The 15,406-nt window shown below is 44.1% G+C and overlaps 1 protein-coding gene across 1 annotated transcript in view; it reads left to right on the forward strand.

Annotated features, from left to right (window-relative positions):
- Positions 1–8,778, forward strand: part of DNAH8 (dynein axonemal heavy chain 8) — a 327,851-nt gene extending 319,073 nt beyond the window's left edge. Inside the window, exons 92-93 of the mRNA XM_043591305.1 lie at positions 4,786–4,907; positions 8,073–8,778. Of these exons, the coding sequence (XP_043447240.1) occupies positions 4,786–4,907; positions 8,073–8,360 (410 nt within the window). The 3' untranslated portion in view covers positions 8,361–8,778. The remainder of the gene's footprint in view (positions 1–4,785; positions 4,908–8,072) is intronic.
- Positions 8,779–15,406: the final 6,628 nt, after the last annotated feature.

Raw genomic sequence — 15,406 nt, forward strand, 5'->3', positions numbered from 1 at the left:
AGTCAAACAACAGTAATTAGTTTGCTGAAATGTTGGGTTACTACTATTATAGGAATTAAGACACAACACATGTTATTTTAGACCTGAGTTTCCAAAGTACAACACTAGCTTGAAAGTGAAAATTTTAAAGAAAAACTTGACAAGTCTTTTAAGATTTCATTGTGCTGTATGAGTTTGAAGGTGAAAAAAAATTTTTTAAACACCTCATTTAGAACACATGCAACTCAGATGTTTGAATAGTCAAATCACCCATTTCCATGTGGGTGGTTAAATATCATGAAGAACAAAAGGTTATTATTGGTGAAGACTTCCCCCAACTTTTTGTTTCTCAATTCAAACATATGAAAGTATGAATCACTTTTCTACCACTGATGGTTGAAATTTGGTTTAAGAATTATTAAAACTAAATTGGTGCCAAGACAAAAGCTTTTCAAGTTTTTATAAAGAAAAATATGTCAATAGTCTTTTAAAATTATACAGGCTTCAGGGGCACCTGAGTGGCTCAGTCAGTTAAGTCACCGACTCTTGATTTCAGCTCGGGTCATGCTCTCACAGTTTGTGAGTTTGAGCCCTGTATCCAACTCTGCACTGTGTCAGCGCAGAGCCTGCTTGGAATTCTCTCTCCCTCTCTCTTTGCCCCTACTCCACTCATGCTATCTCTCTCAAAATAAATAAACAAACATAAAAATGTTTTAAAAAGAAAAATAAATAAAATTATACAGGCTTCAGAAAACAAAGATTTTGATTCCATTAGCCTTGATATTAGTCTACAAGAAAGGTGGCCATTCATTGTTTTAAATTCAATAGTGAACACTTCAGTGGATTTACTGCAATTGGAATTCCACAAGATCATGTTTTTCTTTTTAGGAAGCCAAAACAAAACTATCAAGACTTGAAAAACTATGTTATCTTCTCCATGTTCTCTGGGTGGGAATTACCCATAGAACAGTTCCCTGCCCTCCACTCTCAGGCCTCAGATATATTTCTTTAACATTTTCCTTTCTTAACAGTTCAAGGTAATCTGTGTTCTAGATTATACCTACTGGCATACTAAAAGTGCTACCCAAGCATTAGGAGGCATACTATTGAAGTAAACTAGACAACATCATGCATATCCCCTAGTAGGCAGGAGATAGGAGGTTTTCAGAGCTCTTCAATAATGGCTGAAATCTTCAAAGCAGGTGTGTTACATAAGAGAGAACCCTAGTCATTCATCATCTGGCACCTATGTCATTGTCTGGAGTGCCATATGAAGAGAGGTTAAATTTGCAATTTAGTTGGAATTTAAAATGTTATAGAAAATTTCAATTATTCAATTTGTGCCAAAGGACGGTTGAGACCAAGATTCATGTATTGTGCATTGTGACCTGGTAGGTTCATAGATCAGGGATGAATTTTAAAATATTGCATAATAGGGTCAATTGAAATCCAAATACTCTACTTGGATACACAGTGTCTAATACGCCACAAGGATGCATGCTTAGTGTTGAATGATGAAAATGACATTCATGGAGGGATTTACAAGAAAGAATTGGATTTTATTATTGTGTTCACCGTTGGTTTGCACCTTCCTGGGGAGCTTTGAAGGTGTAATCTGAAACCAGCCCCCATATGCAGAGAGCAGGGAGAGACGGAAGAAAGACTCAGGCCATTCAGATTGGTAGGTGGAAGGTTTTATAAGTAAGGACACTTACATAAAAGGTTTATCTTGGGTGGCCAGAAGCCAAATAGATCTCTGTACCCAACAGCCAAACGTTAAAAGTTTATATAGAGGACTTAACTGAGTTCAGTCATGTATACCATCCAGATGGCCTCAACAATACATCACTATCTCAAGGCTATGTCCTTAGGGCAGCTTCTGGAAGCAGGAAGGGCAAGTGGAACACACATTTCAAGGACAGGGGAGGGAATGAGGAGGCTCCAATTGCCCAAGTGCAGCTCACAGATCAGCTGGTGGCTGTGTCCTCTTGATGACCTTCCCCCTCTTCCGCAATGGGACCTGAGCAGTCAGCAAGGGGTTTCTCTAGCATGAGGCTGGCTCTTTCGGTAGCCATCTGGCTGCATAGGAGGGAGATACCACGCCAACAGAATGGACACATGCAAGAGAAAACACAGATTAAGACAATGATCCCCAAAGTTAGTCACAGCTTTTTCCACTGATAGCTCCGTGATTCTCACCACTGATTTATTAAGTTCCTTAGGTTGGGAGCTGGATCACTCAGGGCATTCACTGGTGTCTTCATGTGATTTAATAAAGATAATACGTTAGCAGACTCATCAGGAATGAGCAACATTCTATTTGGATAATGGCAGAGATACCTCCTTGTGAGGCAGTAATAATGTCCAAGGCCATCCTATTTTGGAAGACAGTTTTTCTCATTAGAGACATTTCAGTGTTTGGTAAGGACAGGCTCTGTTGGCTATCATTCAAGCCTTGCTGAATGAATTTGCTAAGAGCTTCTGTGTGTCCTATAACATCCTCCAGGCCAATGGAGGGACAGAGACTGTGGCCAAATGATTGTACCTGTGGAAAAAAATACACCCACCTTTCTGAGGAGAGGGAAGTTGGCAGTTTTAGGAACGTGGCCCTTGACCTGGTTGTGCATAGCATACGTGTTGGCTGGGGGGAGGCAGCCTGTCAGGCATGAGGAGATGGACTGGGGGGTGCGATATGCCAGACCGGGACCCCCACCTTCTCCCCTCTTTGAGTGGTGAATGTTCTGTTTCAGGCATACTACATCTCAACAGTCTGGCCTGCAGCAGGACAGTGGGATCCCAGTGAAGATTGAGTAGTTCCCCCTCACCCAGGGGTGTGAAGTAACTCAGCCATCCCAGAAGGACATCCCATTGCAGTTTCCAGTAGATAACTCCTTTCCCAGGTGTGGTGGGGCTTGGTGTTCTCAGCAGCATAGCATGTTGACTCACAACGAGAGTGGGGACAATGGCTGTTTCCTGCAACTTCCCTACCTTTATGGTATTGGGTACCTTGGCAAGCATCCCCAGTCTGGCATATGGGGCAGCAGGCCCTACTGGTTGATCATTCAAATGCATTAAAGCCTGGGACAGTGCTTTAGCCCACTGGACCAAGGTGGTTTTACCTTTAATTTAATCTGCTGCTTTAATATTCCAGTTTTCCTTTCTACCAACATTCCCTGCTGTTTGAGGTTATATGGGAGATGGAACTGCCATTCAATGCCACGTAATTTTGCCTAGTCTCACACATCATGACCTTTGGAATGTGACTCCAGATCACTGTCTGGTCACTGAGGGCTTCCTTATGTGTACTTAGCTTCTTTAATCCCTTGACGGTGGTAGCCTGCTTTGTGTGGTGACGGGACAGCTTGGGTTAGGCCAGATGTGGTATCTGCACAAACAAAGGCCTCACCTTTAGCCTAGATCCCCATGCTTTTGCACATGCTATTCCTCTAACTGGAATTGTCCCATTTGGTAAACTCCTACATACCTTACAAGAGTCACCTTCAACTTCATCCTCTTGATTCAGCCTGCCTTGAGCTGTCTTCCCGAGTGGTTTATTTTTACACCTCTGCTCATAACAACACTGTGTTTATATGCCTTGCCTTCCTCCACATTTCTTCTAGACTGAGCTCCTTTAATGCAGGGTCCATGGATGGCCTATTCATCTTTGTGGTCATCCCACCAAGAGCTGTGCCTGGCACGCGGGAACTACTCCTTAGAGACTTAACGAATGAATGAATGAATGAATGAATGAATGTGGGCCTCCCCAAGTGTCTAATTCAGTTACCAGGAAGGGACTTGGAAACTGGAAGAACTGGACTGCCTCATTAAGCCAAGCTAGGGCCTAGTTTTTCTTTCCAGCTTCAAGGGGTAGTAATTCAGTGCCTGTTATTATGTCTTGCAACTTCTTCTCTTCCCTCTGTTCCCAAACTTGATACAATATTCTCACATGCTGGTGCATAATAATCCTCAGATCTGACTGGGAGTAGGGGTGGGGGACATAACATATTCCAAAATTTATTCATGATTTTCACTATTAACATGGGAGCCAAACGTAATATAGAGGTCACAGATAAAATCTTCTTAAGGTTTTGAAGTCCATTTGAAGTATAGAGTGTAGTTTCTAACATTAATTGCTGCTCTCCAAGAAAGGCTTCTCCTGTTGAATTGAATGGCATGGTTTGCAAATATTGTATTAAGTTTAAAGAAAGGCCACAATATGTGTAACCTTGTATTGCCTTAAAAATAACCGTATTATGCACATTAAAACACATAGATTTCCTTTCCGGTGTGATTGCTTTGTTTGATCAAATTGAAAGTTGGGTTTTCTATTTTGGCATTATGCCTTGCTTCCTTAGACAAAATGAAATTGTTCCATTATAGCAAATAGAAGCTTGATAATGGTTTGATTCTAGTTTTAGTTGGAATGCCGATCGCAGAATATTTGCCATTCCAGTCTTGTTCCTAAGCAGTGTGATTTCAAATAGAGACGAGGAGCTAGGCCTGGATTACAATCTTTAGACACTTGAGTGGTTGAAACCCCATGAGAGTTTCAAACCAAAGCTCTCTCTGAGGCAGAAAGGGTGCTGCTTTCCTGCTGTCAGCCAGCAAGGAATACTTAGCTCATTGCAGGTCCCCATAGAAACAAAACACAGAAAGAAATGTGCCCCTCAGGTTCAATCTCAGCTCCTCTTGGGTGGGCACGCATTTGGAGGTTGATAAGCAGCTAACACTTGGAGCTTCTTCCTTTCTTGTTTCTCGAGTGGACTGATCTAAGGCATCGGCATTATCTTTTTTCTTTTCTTTAAGGCTTCCTCACAGCAATGAGGCAGGAAGTGACCCGCGCCCACAAAGGCTGGGCCCTGGACTCTGTGACCATCCACAACGAAGTTCTGCGGCAGACCAAGGAGGAGATCACATCACCCCCCGTGGTAGGCACCACTGGGCAAATAGCAGGGGCAGTTCTGGAACCAGTGTTGCAAGTTCACATTCTGCTTAAAACTGACCGATGAGTGCCTCGGTTAAGACCTGTTGAGATGCAGTATGCCTGAAACAGAACATTCACCACTCAAAGAGGGGAGAAGGTGGGGGTCCCGGTCTGGCATATCGCACCCCCCAGTCCGTCTCCTCATGCCTGACAGGCTGCCTCCCCCCAGCCAACACGTATGCTATGCACAACCAGGTCAAGGGCCACGTTCCTAAAACTGCCAATTTCCCTCTCCTCAGAAAGGTGGGTGTGTTTTTTTCCACGGGTACAATCATTTGGCCACAGTCTCTGTCCCTCCATTGGCCTGGAGGATGTAATAGTGCATACAGAAGCCCTTAGTAAATTCATTCAGTGAGCTCCAAGTGGTAGCTGCGTATCAACCTCCAAATGCATGCCCACCCAAGAGGAGTTGAGATTGAACCTCAGCTTTGTAGGTGGGGTTTCCTCAGTCGTAACCAGGGGACTTTGACGCTGGAACCTCCTCCATTTGCTGGAGCAGGAATTAATGCCAAGCACTGGAACTCCCCGGACAGCCTTTCTTTACAATGACAAGTTACATTTGTGTCTGCTAAAAAAGGGTTTTCCACACGTCTCCTGCTGCAGCTGTGGGCTGCTCACAGACTGGACGAGTGTGGAGGGCAGTAGAGACCAATAGTATTCGCAGTCCTGAGCTCTGGGCCAGTTCCAGCAGTGCCCCCACTAGCTGCGGGACCCCTTGGTGGAGGGACCCCTGGAGGGGAGAAGAGCAGGGGCCCCGAGGTAAGCAGACGCCATTGAGAGCCACTGCTTGGCACTTACCCGCTCTGTGAACTTGGGCAAGTTCTTTAATTTTTTGACCTCAACTTCTTCCTCTGTGACATAAGGCCAGCAATTCAACCTCATGAAAGATGGTTGTGCCAATTCAATGGAATCATTTAGGACCCCACATAGGTACTCAATAAATCTTAGCCCCGTTTTCCCTTCCTCTGTGACTTTCACTCCCTCAATTGCCAAAGAAGAAGCCTGGACCAGATGAATTCCAAATTCTGGCCCTTTCTGCCACTTTACAGCAAGGGTTGCCTCCTTCTAGCGTCCAATGCCTGTCCTCACTCTGTCTGCCATCTCACCGGAAGCACACCAGTATATTTCCACCAGCGATCTTTCCATTCAAGTAGACCTAAGCGATTTCAATCATGCCCTTCCAGATTCTTTTGGTGTTTTCTCATCATGCAATTCCAAAGTCATGTCCACATTTGTAGGTATTTGTTAGAGCAGTACTGAGATATGTATGTGTTTCCTAAGGCTGTTGCAATAAAGTACCACAAATTGAGTGGCTTAAAACAACAGCAGTTTATTTCCTCAGAGTTTGGGTGGCCAGAGGTCTGAAATCAAGGTGTTGGCAGAGTTGGTTTCTTCCAAAGGCTCTGGGGGGGGGGGGGGAGGGAGGGAATCTGTCCCATGTCTGTCTCTCAGCTTCTGATGGTTGCAGGCAGTCCTTGGTATCCCTTGGCTGATAGTGGTAACACTTCAGTCTCTGCCTCCATTATCACATGGCCTTCTTCCCTATGTGTACCTCTGGGTATCCCCTCCTCTTCTTAAAGAACACCAGTCATATTGGGTTTAGAGCCCACCTTAATTCAGTATGACCTGAACTAATTAGATCTGAAAAGGCCCTACTTCCAAATGGTCACATTCTGAGATCCTAAGTGGACATGAATTTTTGGGTGACACTATTGCAAAGTTCTGAGATTAAAAGGAACCTAGAAGGGATACAGTTTACCGTCGGATGGTATCTAAATTTTATATCGTTCATGTAGTAATTGTCACTGCCAATGATGGTAATCGTACATATGTCCTGATTTTCTGGGATTGCCCATTTTACTGTCAAACCATGTACTTTAGGTTTTGGTCCCCAAAATATTGTCCTCATACGCTTGGGTCACATGAGGGGAATTCCAGGAAACACTTGGCAATTAATTTCACTCTCTCTTATAATAAGTCTACATTTGCTTCCCCTTAGCTACTCCTCATTGGAAAGGAAAAATGGTTACCATCTTCTACCTAGATATATCTTATGGGCTTACATGATTATTAGAGTTTCCCGTGATTCCCTTTAGCCTTTCTTTTCTTACTGAATATGTGTTCTATGGCTCCCCATGGCCTATAACGTAAAGTTCAAACTCTTCAGTTTGACATCTGTAGTCTTCCACGGTCAAGCCCTAACTTATTTTATGACCATTAAACTCTCTGCTAAATAAAATGCCTGGGCTTTCCTACCCATCCTACCTATCTTTGTACTATATTGCTCCTGCCTGGATGCCTGCCCTCTCTCCTCTTTCTTTCCAAAAGCAGCCCACCCTTCAAAGCTGTCTCTTCCACAAAGACCCTCAAGCACTCCAGCCCAAGGTGGCCTTTTACCTCAAGTCCCTGCACTTAGTCTCAGTGTTGGTCACCAGGCAGCCTCTCTAAAAAGTGTGTGTTGTATTCAATTCATGTCTTTCTCCCCGATTTAATGGTGAAGACCTCAAGGGCAGGGCCCCTTTGTGTGAAAGAGAGACACAGGATGACAAGCAGCCACTGTTGAACTAACACACCCCCTCCCTGACTATCAGGCCTGCTCGCCTTCTACCACAACTGGCCTCTGGGGGCGCTCTGACTCTCCTGTTCTCTGGGCCTGGCTGCACAACTCTCACTGACTGAGATGGTTAGAGCGGCATGTTGGCTTGGCTGGCACAGGCTGAGATCTCGCATGGCGCCCGGCTCCAAATCCTGTTCCTTGTTCTGACCCTACATGACAGACTGGGCCTCTCTGAGACTTTTATCTCTGCGCACAGGTGATTTGGTGCTGCTGGCTAAGTCTGTTGTCCCCAGCGGGCTAGCCCTCTGCTCAAATAAGCAATAACGGCATGTTTCCACAGCCCTTATGGCCTCAAGATAGGCCGCAGGAGAAAATGGGGCTCAGTATTTTACTCACGCAATGCACCCAGTGGTATTTGTTCTTCTGGTGGCATTTTAAGACTGGTGTATGTCTTCTTTCTAAACTGATGACCTTTATTACAGTAATGAATGTCCATCTCACAGCGCCTAAGTTTTAAAAAAAATCCTATTACGTCGTGCTTGACTCTTCCAGGAAGGTGTGTATATTTATGGGCTCTACATGGATGGAGCAGCCTGGGACAGACGGAATGGGAAGCTTACAGAATCCACTCCCAAGGTGCTCTTCACACAGCTGCCTGTGCTGCATATCTTTGCCATTAATTCCATCGCGCCCAAGGACCCCAAGCTGTATGTGTGTCCTATTTACAAGAAACCGAGGCGTACTGACTTGACCTTCATCACCGTGGTGTACCTGCGAACAGTTTTGTCCCCAGATCACTGGATCCTGAGAGGAGTGGCTCTTTTGTGTGACATCAAGTAAATTCACTTCCACTTATTGAGGGCACCTGAGCCATGTACCCAGCCAGTGCTATTGAGAGGCCTGGCACTTTGTGTCTTTTCTCCCTGGTAATTGCTTGATTACTCTTTTTAAATTAAAAAGTTGTTACTCTACAATCACGTGTGTGTGTGTGTGTGTGTGTGTGTGTGCGTGTGTGTGTGTTTCCTTATATCAATATTCGAAAAGACAATTCTAACGTAATGCATTTTATCCCAGGCAATCATATTCCATTATAATCACTTTATGTAGATAAAGCCCTTCCTTCATGTTAGAGCATTGGAAGGTTTAAATTTTTCTAAAAATCCAAAACAAAGTATTAATTTGTTGTATCCTGAAAGGGGCATGATAGATGCAATCTTTTCTCTCAAATAAAAACCGCATTGCCCTGGAATAAAATCTACCCCTGTGTATGTCTGTGCTAATGTGCTATCCACTGCCTGTTTGGGTTTGGCCTTGACTCCGTGCTTGTGAAATGGAAACTGAAGGGGTCCAGTGAGTACCCCTTAGGAGTTACAGCTGTGTGGTGTGACATGTTTGAGACAGCAAATCCACTGGGATGGCTGCTCTTGTCATTTATTTTACTTTTATTTAATATATTTTATTTTATTTTTGAGAGCTTTTGAGGCCCGGAGAACTCTGAGTCTCCAGATCTCTCCCCCCTGCAACCCCAACTCTGCAGGAGATAATGAAGCGCACATTTCTAGGCAGCAAATGGAGAAGGAAAAACAAACTCCATCAAACGAAATTGGGTTACATGCAGAATGCCTTAAAAAGCCAAGTCTTTAAAAAGTGAAGCTATTTCTTACTCTGTAGCTGGTCTGAAACTCAGCATTAACCTTTATTTCCTGCTAAAGGAAATTGTCAATTTAACAAAACAGATGAGGTCCTATTTGAATGCTCACGCAGCTTCAGGATAGTGAAGTGTCTCCACTGGCCTTCTCGTCTAGAATTCTCTTGCTCACCCTCAGCTAAATTCACCAATTTCATTCCCCCTGTCTATTCTGAAGGAAGGGAGCATTTCATGTTGCCTTGATCTCCTATCATCCTTCTGTCACTCTGATCAGAGATGCCAATGAGAGACAGAAAAAGATGGCCAAGCAGCAGCCTGGGTTGAGGCATCCAGGGAAGACCCCAGAAAAAATCTCCCCATAGTCTAGGATACTTTCCAACAGAAGAAAATATATTATGGAACGCACGTTAGAGTAGTGGCCTCTGCTATGCTCTGATACTGATTCAATGTCAAAGCCATAGAACTTTCCAGGGCAGTTTGAAAATGAAAGTAACCAAGCCCCCAGCCCAAATGTTTTTTGGTATTTCCCTTGTCCAATAGACACACTAAAGAAAAGGATGGAATTCTCTGGAAAGAATGTTCTCCTGAATGGAGGCTAGAATTTGGAAGTTCCTGCTGCTCTGGGGGAGCACAGAGGAAGTAAAGTGCATTATAGCACATCAACCTGCAGGTCCCAAGGTAACACACACACACACACACACACACACACACACACTTTATTCATATTCCTGTCTAGTTGCTAAAACGATTGAAGGCAAACTGCATAGTCTAAACCCCTGGATCACGGTAGGCTTTCAGAGAATAACAATGAGGTTCCATGTTCCCTAATGACTTTAACATCTTATGGAAAATTGGGAAAGAGATGGAAAGATGTGAATCTAGAGAGGGTATAGATGAGACTGTTTAAAGCCACAGACCATCTCCTGGGAACTTTTCACTGATTATTTTGTTCTGTGTCAGCATGGAGGAGAGAGAGAGAGGGAGGCTGAGGCCACCCTAGGAATGAGTGCCTGCTACCCAAGCCATGCCTCAAAATGCTCTTCTGTATCGGAGGTGCTTCTCAGTTATCCCCAGTTTTGCAGAGCTGGCTGGGGCCCAGTTCTGCTTTCTTTGGGCTCATTAAATGGTTTCATTAGACATTTTGAGCCATTGAACTTCCATAAACACATAACCATTTTCTCAGCAAAATTGTTGCTCTTTCACTAATTATGTAATTTGCCACACTTGAGTGAAGGAGACCTGGTGAGCATAAAGAGCAAAGCATGAGGACAGGATGGTCAAGCTAACTGAAGCTGGGAGGGAGGCAGAGTAATTTTTTTGGCTCCTCGGAATCAGCCCACAGATTCTCATTTTGGTCTCGGCAAAATGAGCAACGAGATTTGTACCTTCGTTGATTTAAAATGTTATTTTAGTTTGGACTCTGAATAAAAATAAGACCAAAGGAGAAGTGTCTAAAGACATGTCTTCTAAAAGGGATTGGTCCTGTGAGTGATGTTGCATGAATGAGCCCCAATCTTTGCTGTCAGAGACCTCAGATGAATAGGGGATTCACCTGCAATGTGAGTATGACTTGGGGCCGTGACGTATGAAAGAATGGTTAAAGAAGTCCAGGGGTAAGGGATGCACTTGAAGACAAATTAATATTTCAGTTGGGTCTTGGCCTTTCCATTGATGGTCCCAAAATGGTACCAAGATAGTAGATGAATGTATTCCAAGGAAGGGAAAAGCATGAGGGGGAGAATGGTATGCAGATGGGAAGCTACATTTAGAGCCAGAGGCCCGGCCAGGTAGTGCCCTCCTCAAGAGCTTTCAGTGAGTTTCCATCACTCCAAATACCAAAGCCCTCCATGAGCTGGCCTGAAATAAAATTTCTTCCTTGTAATCCACTACCACTCAGTTTGCTCAGTTATGACTATTTGATGTTCCCTGAGCATCACACATACTTTCATCCTCATATTGTTTCCTTATCAAGGAAACCTATCCCATGTAGAACAACTGGAACCTTCCTACACTGCTGGAGGCAATGTAAAATGGGACCGCCATTTTGGAAAACAGGTGGACAGTTTCTTAAAAGTTAAATTTCTTACACCTCTGTGTAATTTCTTACACTGTTAAATTTCTTACACTGTTAAAAAGTTAAATTTCTTACACTGTTGACTGAACCAGCTACCATATGACCTAGAAACTTCACTCTTGGATATTTACCCAAGGAAATAAAAGCATTGTGCATACAAAGACTTACACATGAATGTTCCTAGGAGCTTTGTTTGTAGTACCAGCAACTGGAAACAACTCAAATGTCCATCCATGCCTGAGTAGATAAACAGATTATGGGACACTCATTCTATAGAATAGGACTCTGCAACAAAAAGAAATAAACTATCGATACGACTACAACATGGATAAATCTCGAAGTAACTTTGCTACGTTAAATGATCCAGGTGAAAAAAAGAGTGCATGATGTATGGTTCCATGACATATGTAAAATTTCAGAACATGCAAACCAGTCTTTAGTGACAGAGAGCAGATCAGTGGTTGCCTGGCAGGGTGAGAAGAAGGGGGCAGAGGAAAGGGATTACAAAAGAGCAAGAAGAAATTCTGGGGAGTGATAGATGTGTTCATTCCCTTGGTTGTAGTGATGATTTCACACATGCCAAAATGTATCAAATTGTACACTTTAAACATGTACGGTTTTTGTACTTCAGCTATACCTCAATAACACTGTGACGAGGGGCGCCTGGGTGGCCCAGTCCGTTAAGCGTCCGACTTCAGCTCAGGTCATGATCTCATGGCTCGTGAGTTCGAGCCCTGTGTTGGGCTCTGTGCTGACAGCTTGTAGCCTGGAGCCTGCTTTGGATTCTGTGTCCCTCTCTCTCTGGGCCTCCCCTGCTCTCTCGCTCTCTCTCTCTCTCTGAAAAATAAATAAACAATAAAAACCAATGAACAAAACAAAACCCTGTGATGAAAAGTTCTCCCTACACTACTTGATCTATTTTTTTTTTTTTTTAGTGTTTATGTTTGAGAGAGAGAGTGAGCACACGTGTGAGCGGGGGAGAGCTGGGGGGCAGGGGAGACAGAGGATCTGAAGTAGGCTCTGCGGGGACAGCAGTGAACCCAATGTGGGGCTTGAACTCACAAACTGTGAGGTCATGACCCCAGCCGAAGTTGGACGCTTAACTGACTGAGCCACCCAGGCGCCCCCCGTCACAGTGTTATCCTTTCTGTGACAACTTCCATGACCCCTGTCCCTCCACCAAGTGGGATTTATTGCTTCTTCTGCAGCATTTTGTTTGCAAATGAATTTGGCAATTTTAGTCTCAGGAATTAATAACATATGCCTGTCTCCCCACTCTACAGAAGCTTCCAGAAAGCAGAGTCTGGCCATTTGGCACCCCATTAAGTGTTGACTGAATGAAAGAATGAGTGGACAGTAAGTAACCCAATTTGGTAAATGTAGACAAATGATGGAGGAGATGTCAGGCGGGGGCCATGTTGGGAATGCCACGGAAGGACACTGGGGACCACTGATGGTTCTGGACTGCTGAAGGAATGGCAGGAGCGGACGAAGGTTGGCAAAGAGGCTATTGCTCCAGACCAAATGATGTGAAATGAGGAAACCAGAAAGAAGATAATTCGAATGGAAGTAAAGCAAGTCGTTTGAAAGATGGTACAGAGGTAAAATTTGGGGATTCAGAAACCAAGTTGATGAGATGAATAATAAGCAGGAAGGATTAATAGGTAAAGCAGCTTATAGCCTGGAGAGTCTAGTGGGATGTTTCTTCTGTCACTGGAATTTGGGGAAAAGAGCTGTTTCCTTAGCCACTGCTTATAAAAAACTGCCAAATTCTCTGAAGAAAGACTTGAGATCTGTGTACTCCCCACTGCTCATGGTGAGGTCTGTGACTTCAAAACATAGTGTTACCATGGGCCAGGCAGTGGTCTAAACACTTGGCCTGCATTACACTTAACTAGTCCTCAAACTAGCCTTATGAGGTCAGTACTGACATTGTCGTCTCCATTCCACAGATGAGGGTATCAAGGCACAGAGAAGCTAAAAACCCTGCCGCTGTTCTCACAAGCTAGTAAGTGACAAAGCTGGGGTTTGAACCCAGGTTGAATGGGTCCAGCCCATGCTCTGATGAACTTTGCAAGACAGTATTGGATTTTTTTTAAAAGCCAGAGGCTAATGGCATAAACCTCTAAAATTCATAATTATGCACAGAAAATAGTACATCTATGTTTCTGTGACTTGTTAATTTCAGCAGCTTTCATTATCTGGATGGAAAGGATAATGTGCATAAAAGAGAGGCTATCAGGCAAATACCAGCATTTACATGGCTGGAAAACAAATGTACATTTAAAATTCAGGAATTTCAAAGGGCATCAGTAGGTTCACTTAACATGCTCTTTCTGGGTTTTCTTGAACATTCTAGACCAGCAGGTGCATTGTTAACTGGAAGGAGCTGGAGAAATTTGCTCTGGATTCCAGGTGAGAAGACACAAGGTCTAGACTTGACACGGGCCCCGTGCCAGGCAGCTTCCTTGCCCACACACAAAAGAAGAACAAGTAGGATGTTATTCTCAAGAACACAATTCAGCCAATGGTAAAAGAAAGCAAAAGTGTCAAAAGTGATTCACTGTCCTAAATTAAAAAAAAAAAAAAATCAGGGAACTGTGGAGATTCCTTCCATTTAAAAAGCCAAAAAAGCTACTCACAGTTAAAGTTACCCAGTGACTTAGTCCTAGGCGTCTAACAGAATCTCCAGTGTTTTTTGTTAAGGTTTTTAAAAGTGATCCTGCTTCAAAAGATATAAAAATATGTCACATAACAACACTCCAGGAATAGTGAGGACATACAACATAAACATTATCCAGAGTTGGATAGACATTAGCTTGTGAGCCTATTCCATATTGGTTAATATATATACTATATATATATATATATATATATAGTATATATATATATATATCCATTCTTTAAAAACACTAAAAATTTTACCCCTCTCCTGGTATTACATCAGGTTTTCTGGAAACAGACTCTGGGTTCCAGATTTGTGCCAGGTGTCCCGGGGATAGCATCTGTGGGGCAGTGAAGGGGGCAGCACTGAGCAGAGGGAGAAGCTGGGCTTGGATGTGGTCACAGCAAGGGCCTCAGCCCCCCACCCCCACCCCCGGGAGGGCCCTGCAGAGCAACGACAGCCCTGCAGGCAGCCCCAAGAGGGGCGAAGGGGCCGAGTGGGCGGGGCAGTTGTAAGCCAATTGCCAGAACACTCCTGGCAGCTGGGAAGCCGGGGACCAGAGGAGAGCACGTGGGCACTGTCTTTCTTCTTCCACGCTCTTTTCCTTTTCTCTTCATGTCCTCTTTCTCAGCCTTCTTTGATTTAAAAACAAATCATGGGGGCTCCTGGATGGCTCAGCTGGTCAAGCATCTGACTCTTGATTTCTGCTCAGGTCATGATCTCATGGTTCATGGGATCAAGCCTGACAGTGCAGAGCCTGCTTGGGATTCTCTCTTTCTCTCTCTCTCTCTTTGCCGCTCCCCCCCACCTCAAAATACATAAACATTAAAGAAATCTTGAACATGTTTTCTCTTGCTTCCTTCTTATGGTCTCCTCAGAGGACCCCGACAACCTCAGAGAGCATATTTCTTCACACAGAAGCCACACCCCTGAAGTGCAGAGAGCTTCCCAGACCAGCTGAAGGGGAGGGGGGGGGGGGAAGAACTTGAGGGAGGTGATGCAATTCTTGTCCCTTCCAAGAGGCCGAGAAAGAGGGGGGTCCCTGCCTGAGGGAGCCCCTGGGGTTGAGTGGGATGATGGAACAGATTTTGAAAAGACCCCCAAACACAAAGATAACTGAAATCTGAAAGCATCCGTTCTTACCTGCTATTTTTCTCAGAGCTGTAAACTCCCTAAGAATTTTTGAAGGATCGAGCTGTATTTCGCCTTAGAAAAAAATGACTTTTGTAACTTGAGCACTTGGGGGGGGGGGGGGGGAGAAATTAGTCAACACCATTGCTTTTCTCTTGCTGCATCTGGTGTTTCCTTCAAAAAGGAACCAGTCTTGATTTACATACAATCTTCTGAGATGAATATAAATACTTCGGAGTGTTGCCCAAGAAATGAAAACGTTCTTTGTCTACCCTGAATTGGTACCAGTTCCTAGGAAGCTGTTGGTTTATAGTAGATTTACCTTAACTGCTCTGTCTCCCAAGAAGGAGTCTGGGGGGAGGGGCTCG

This window comes from Prionailurus bengalensis, chromosome B2 (assembly GCF_016509475.1).
Source record: "Prionailurus bengalensis isolate Pbe53 chromosome B2, Fcat_Pben_1.1_paternal_pri, whole genome shotgun sequence".
Lineage (NCBI taxonomy): Eukaryota > Metazoa > Chordata > Mammalia > Carnivora > Felidae > Prionailurus > Prionailurus bengalensis.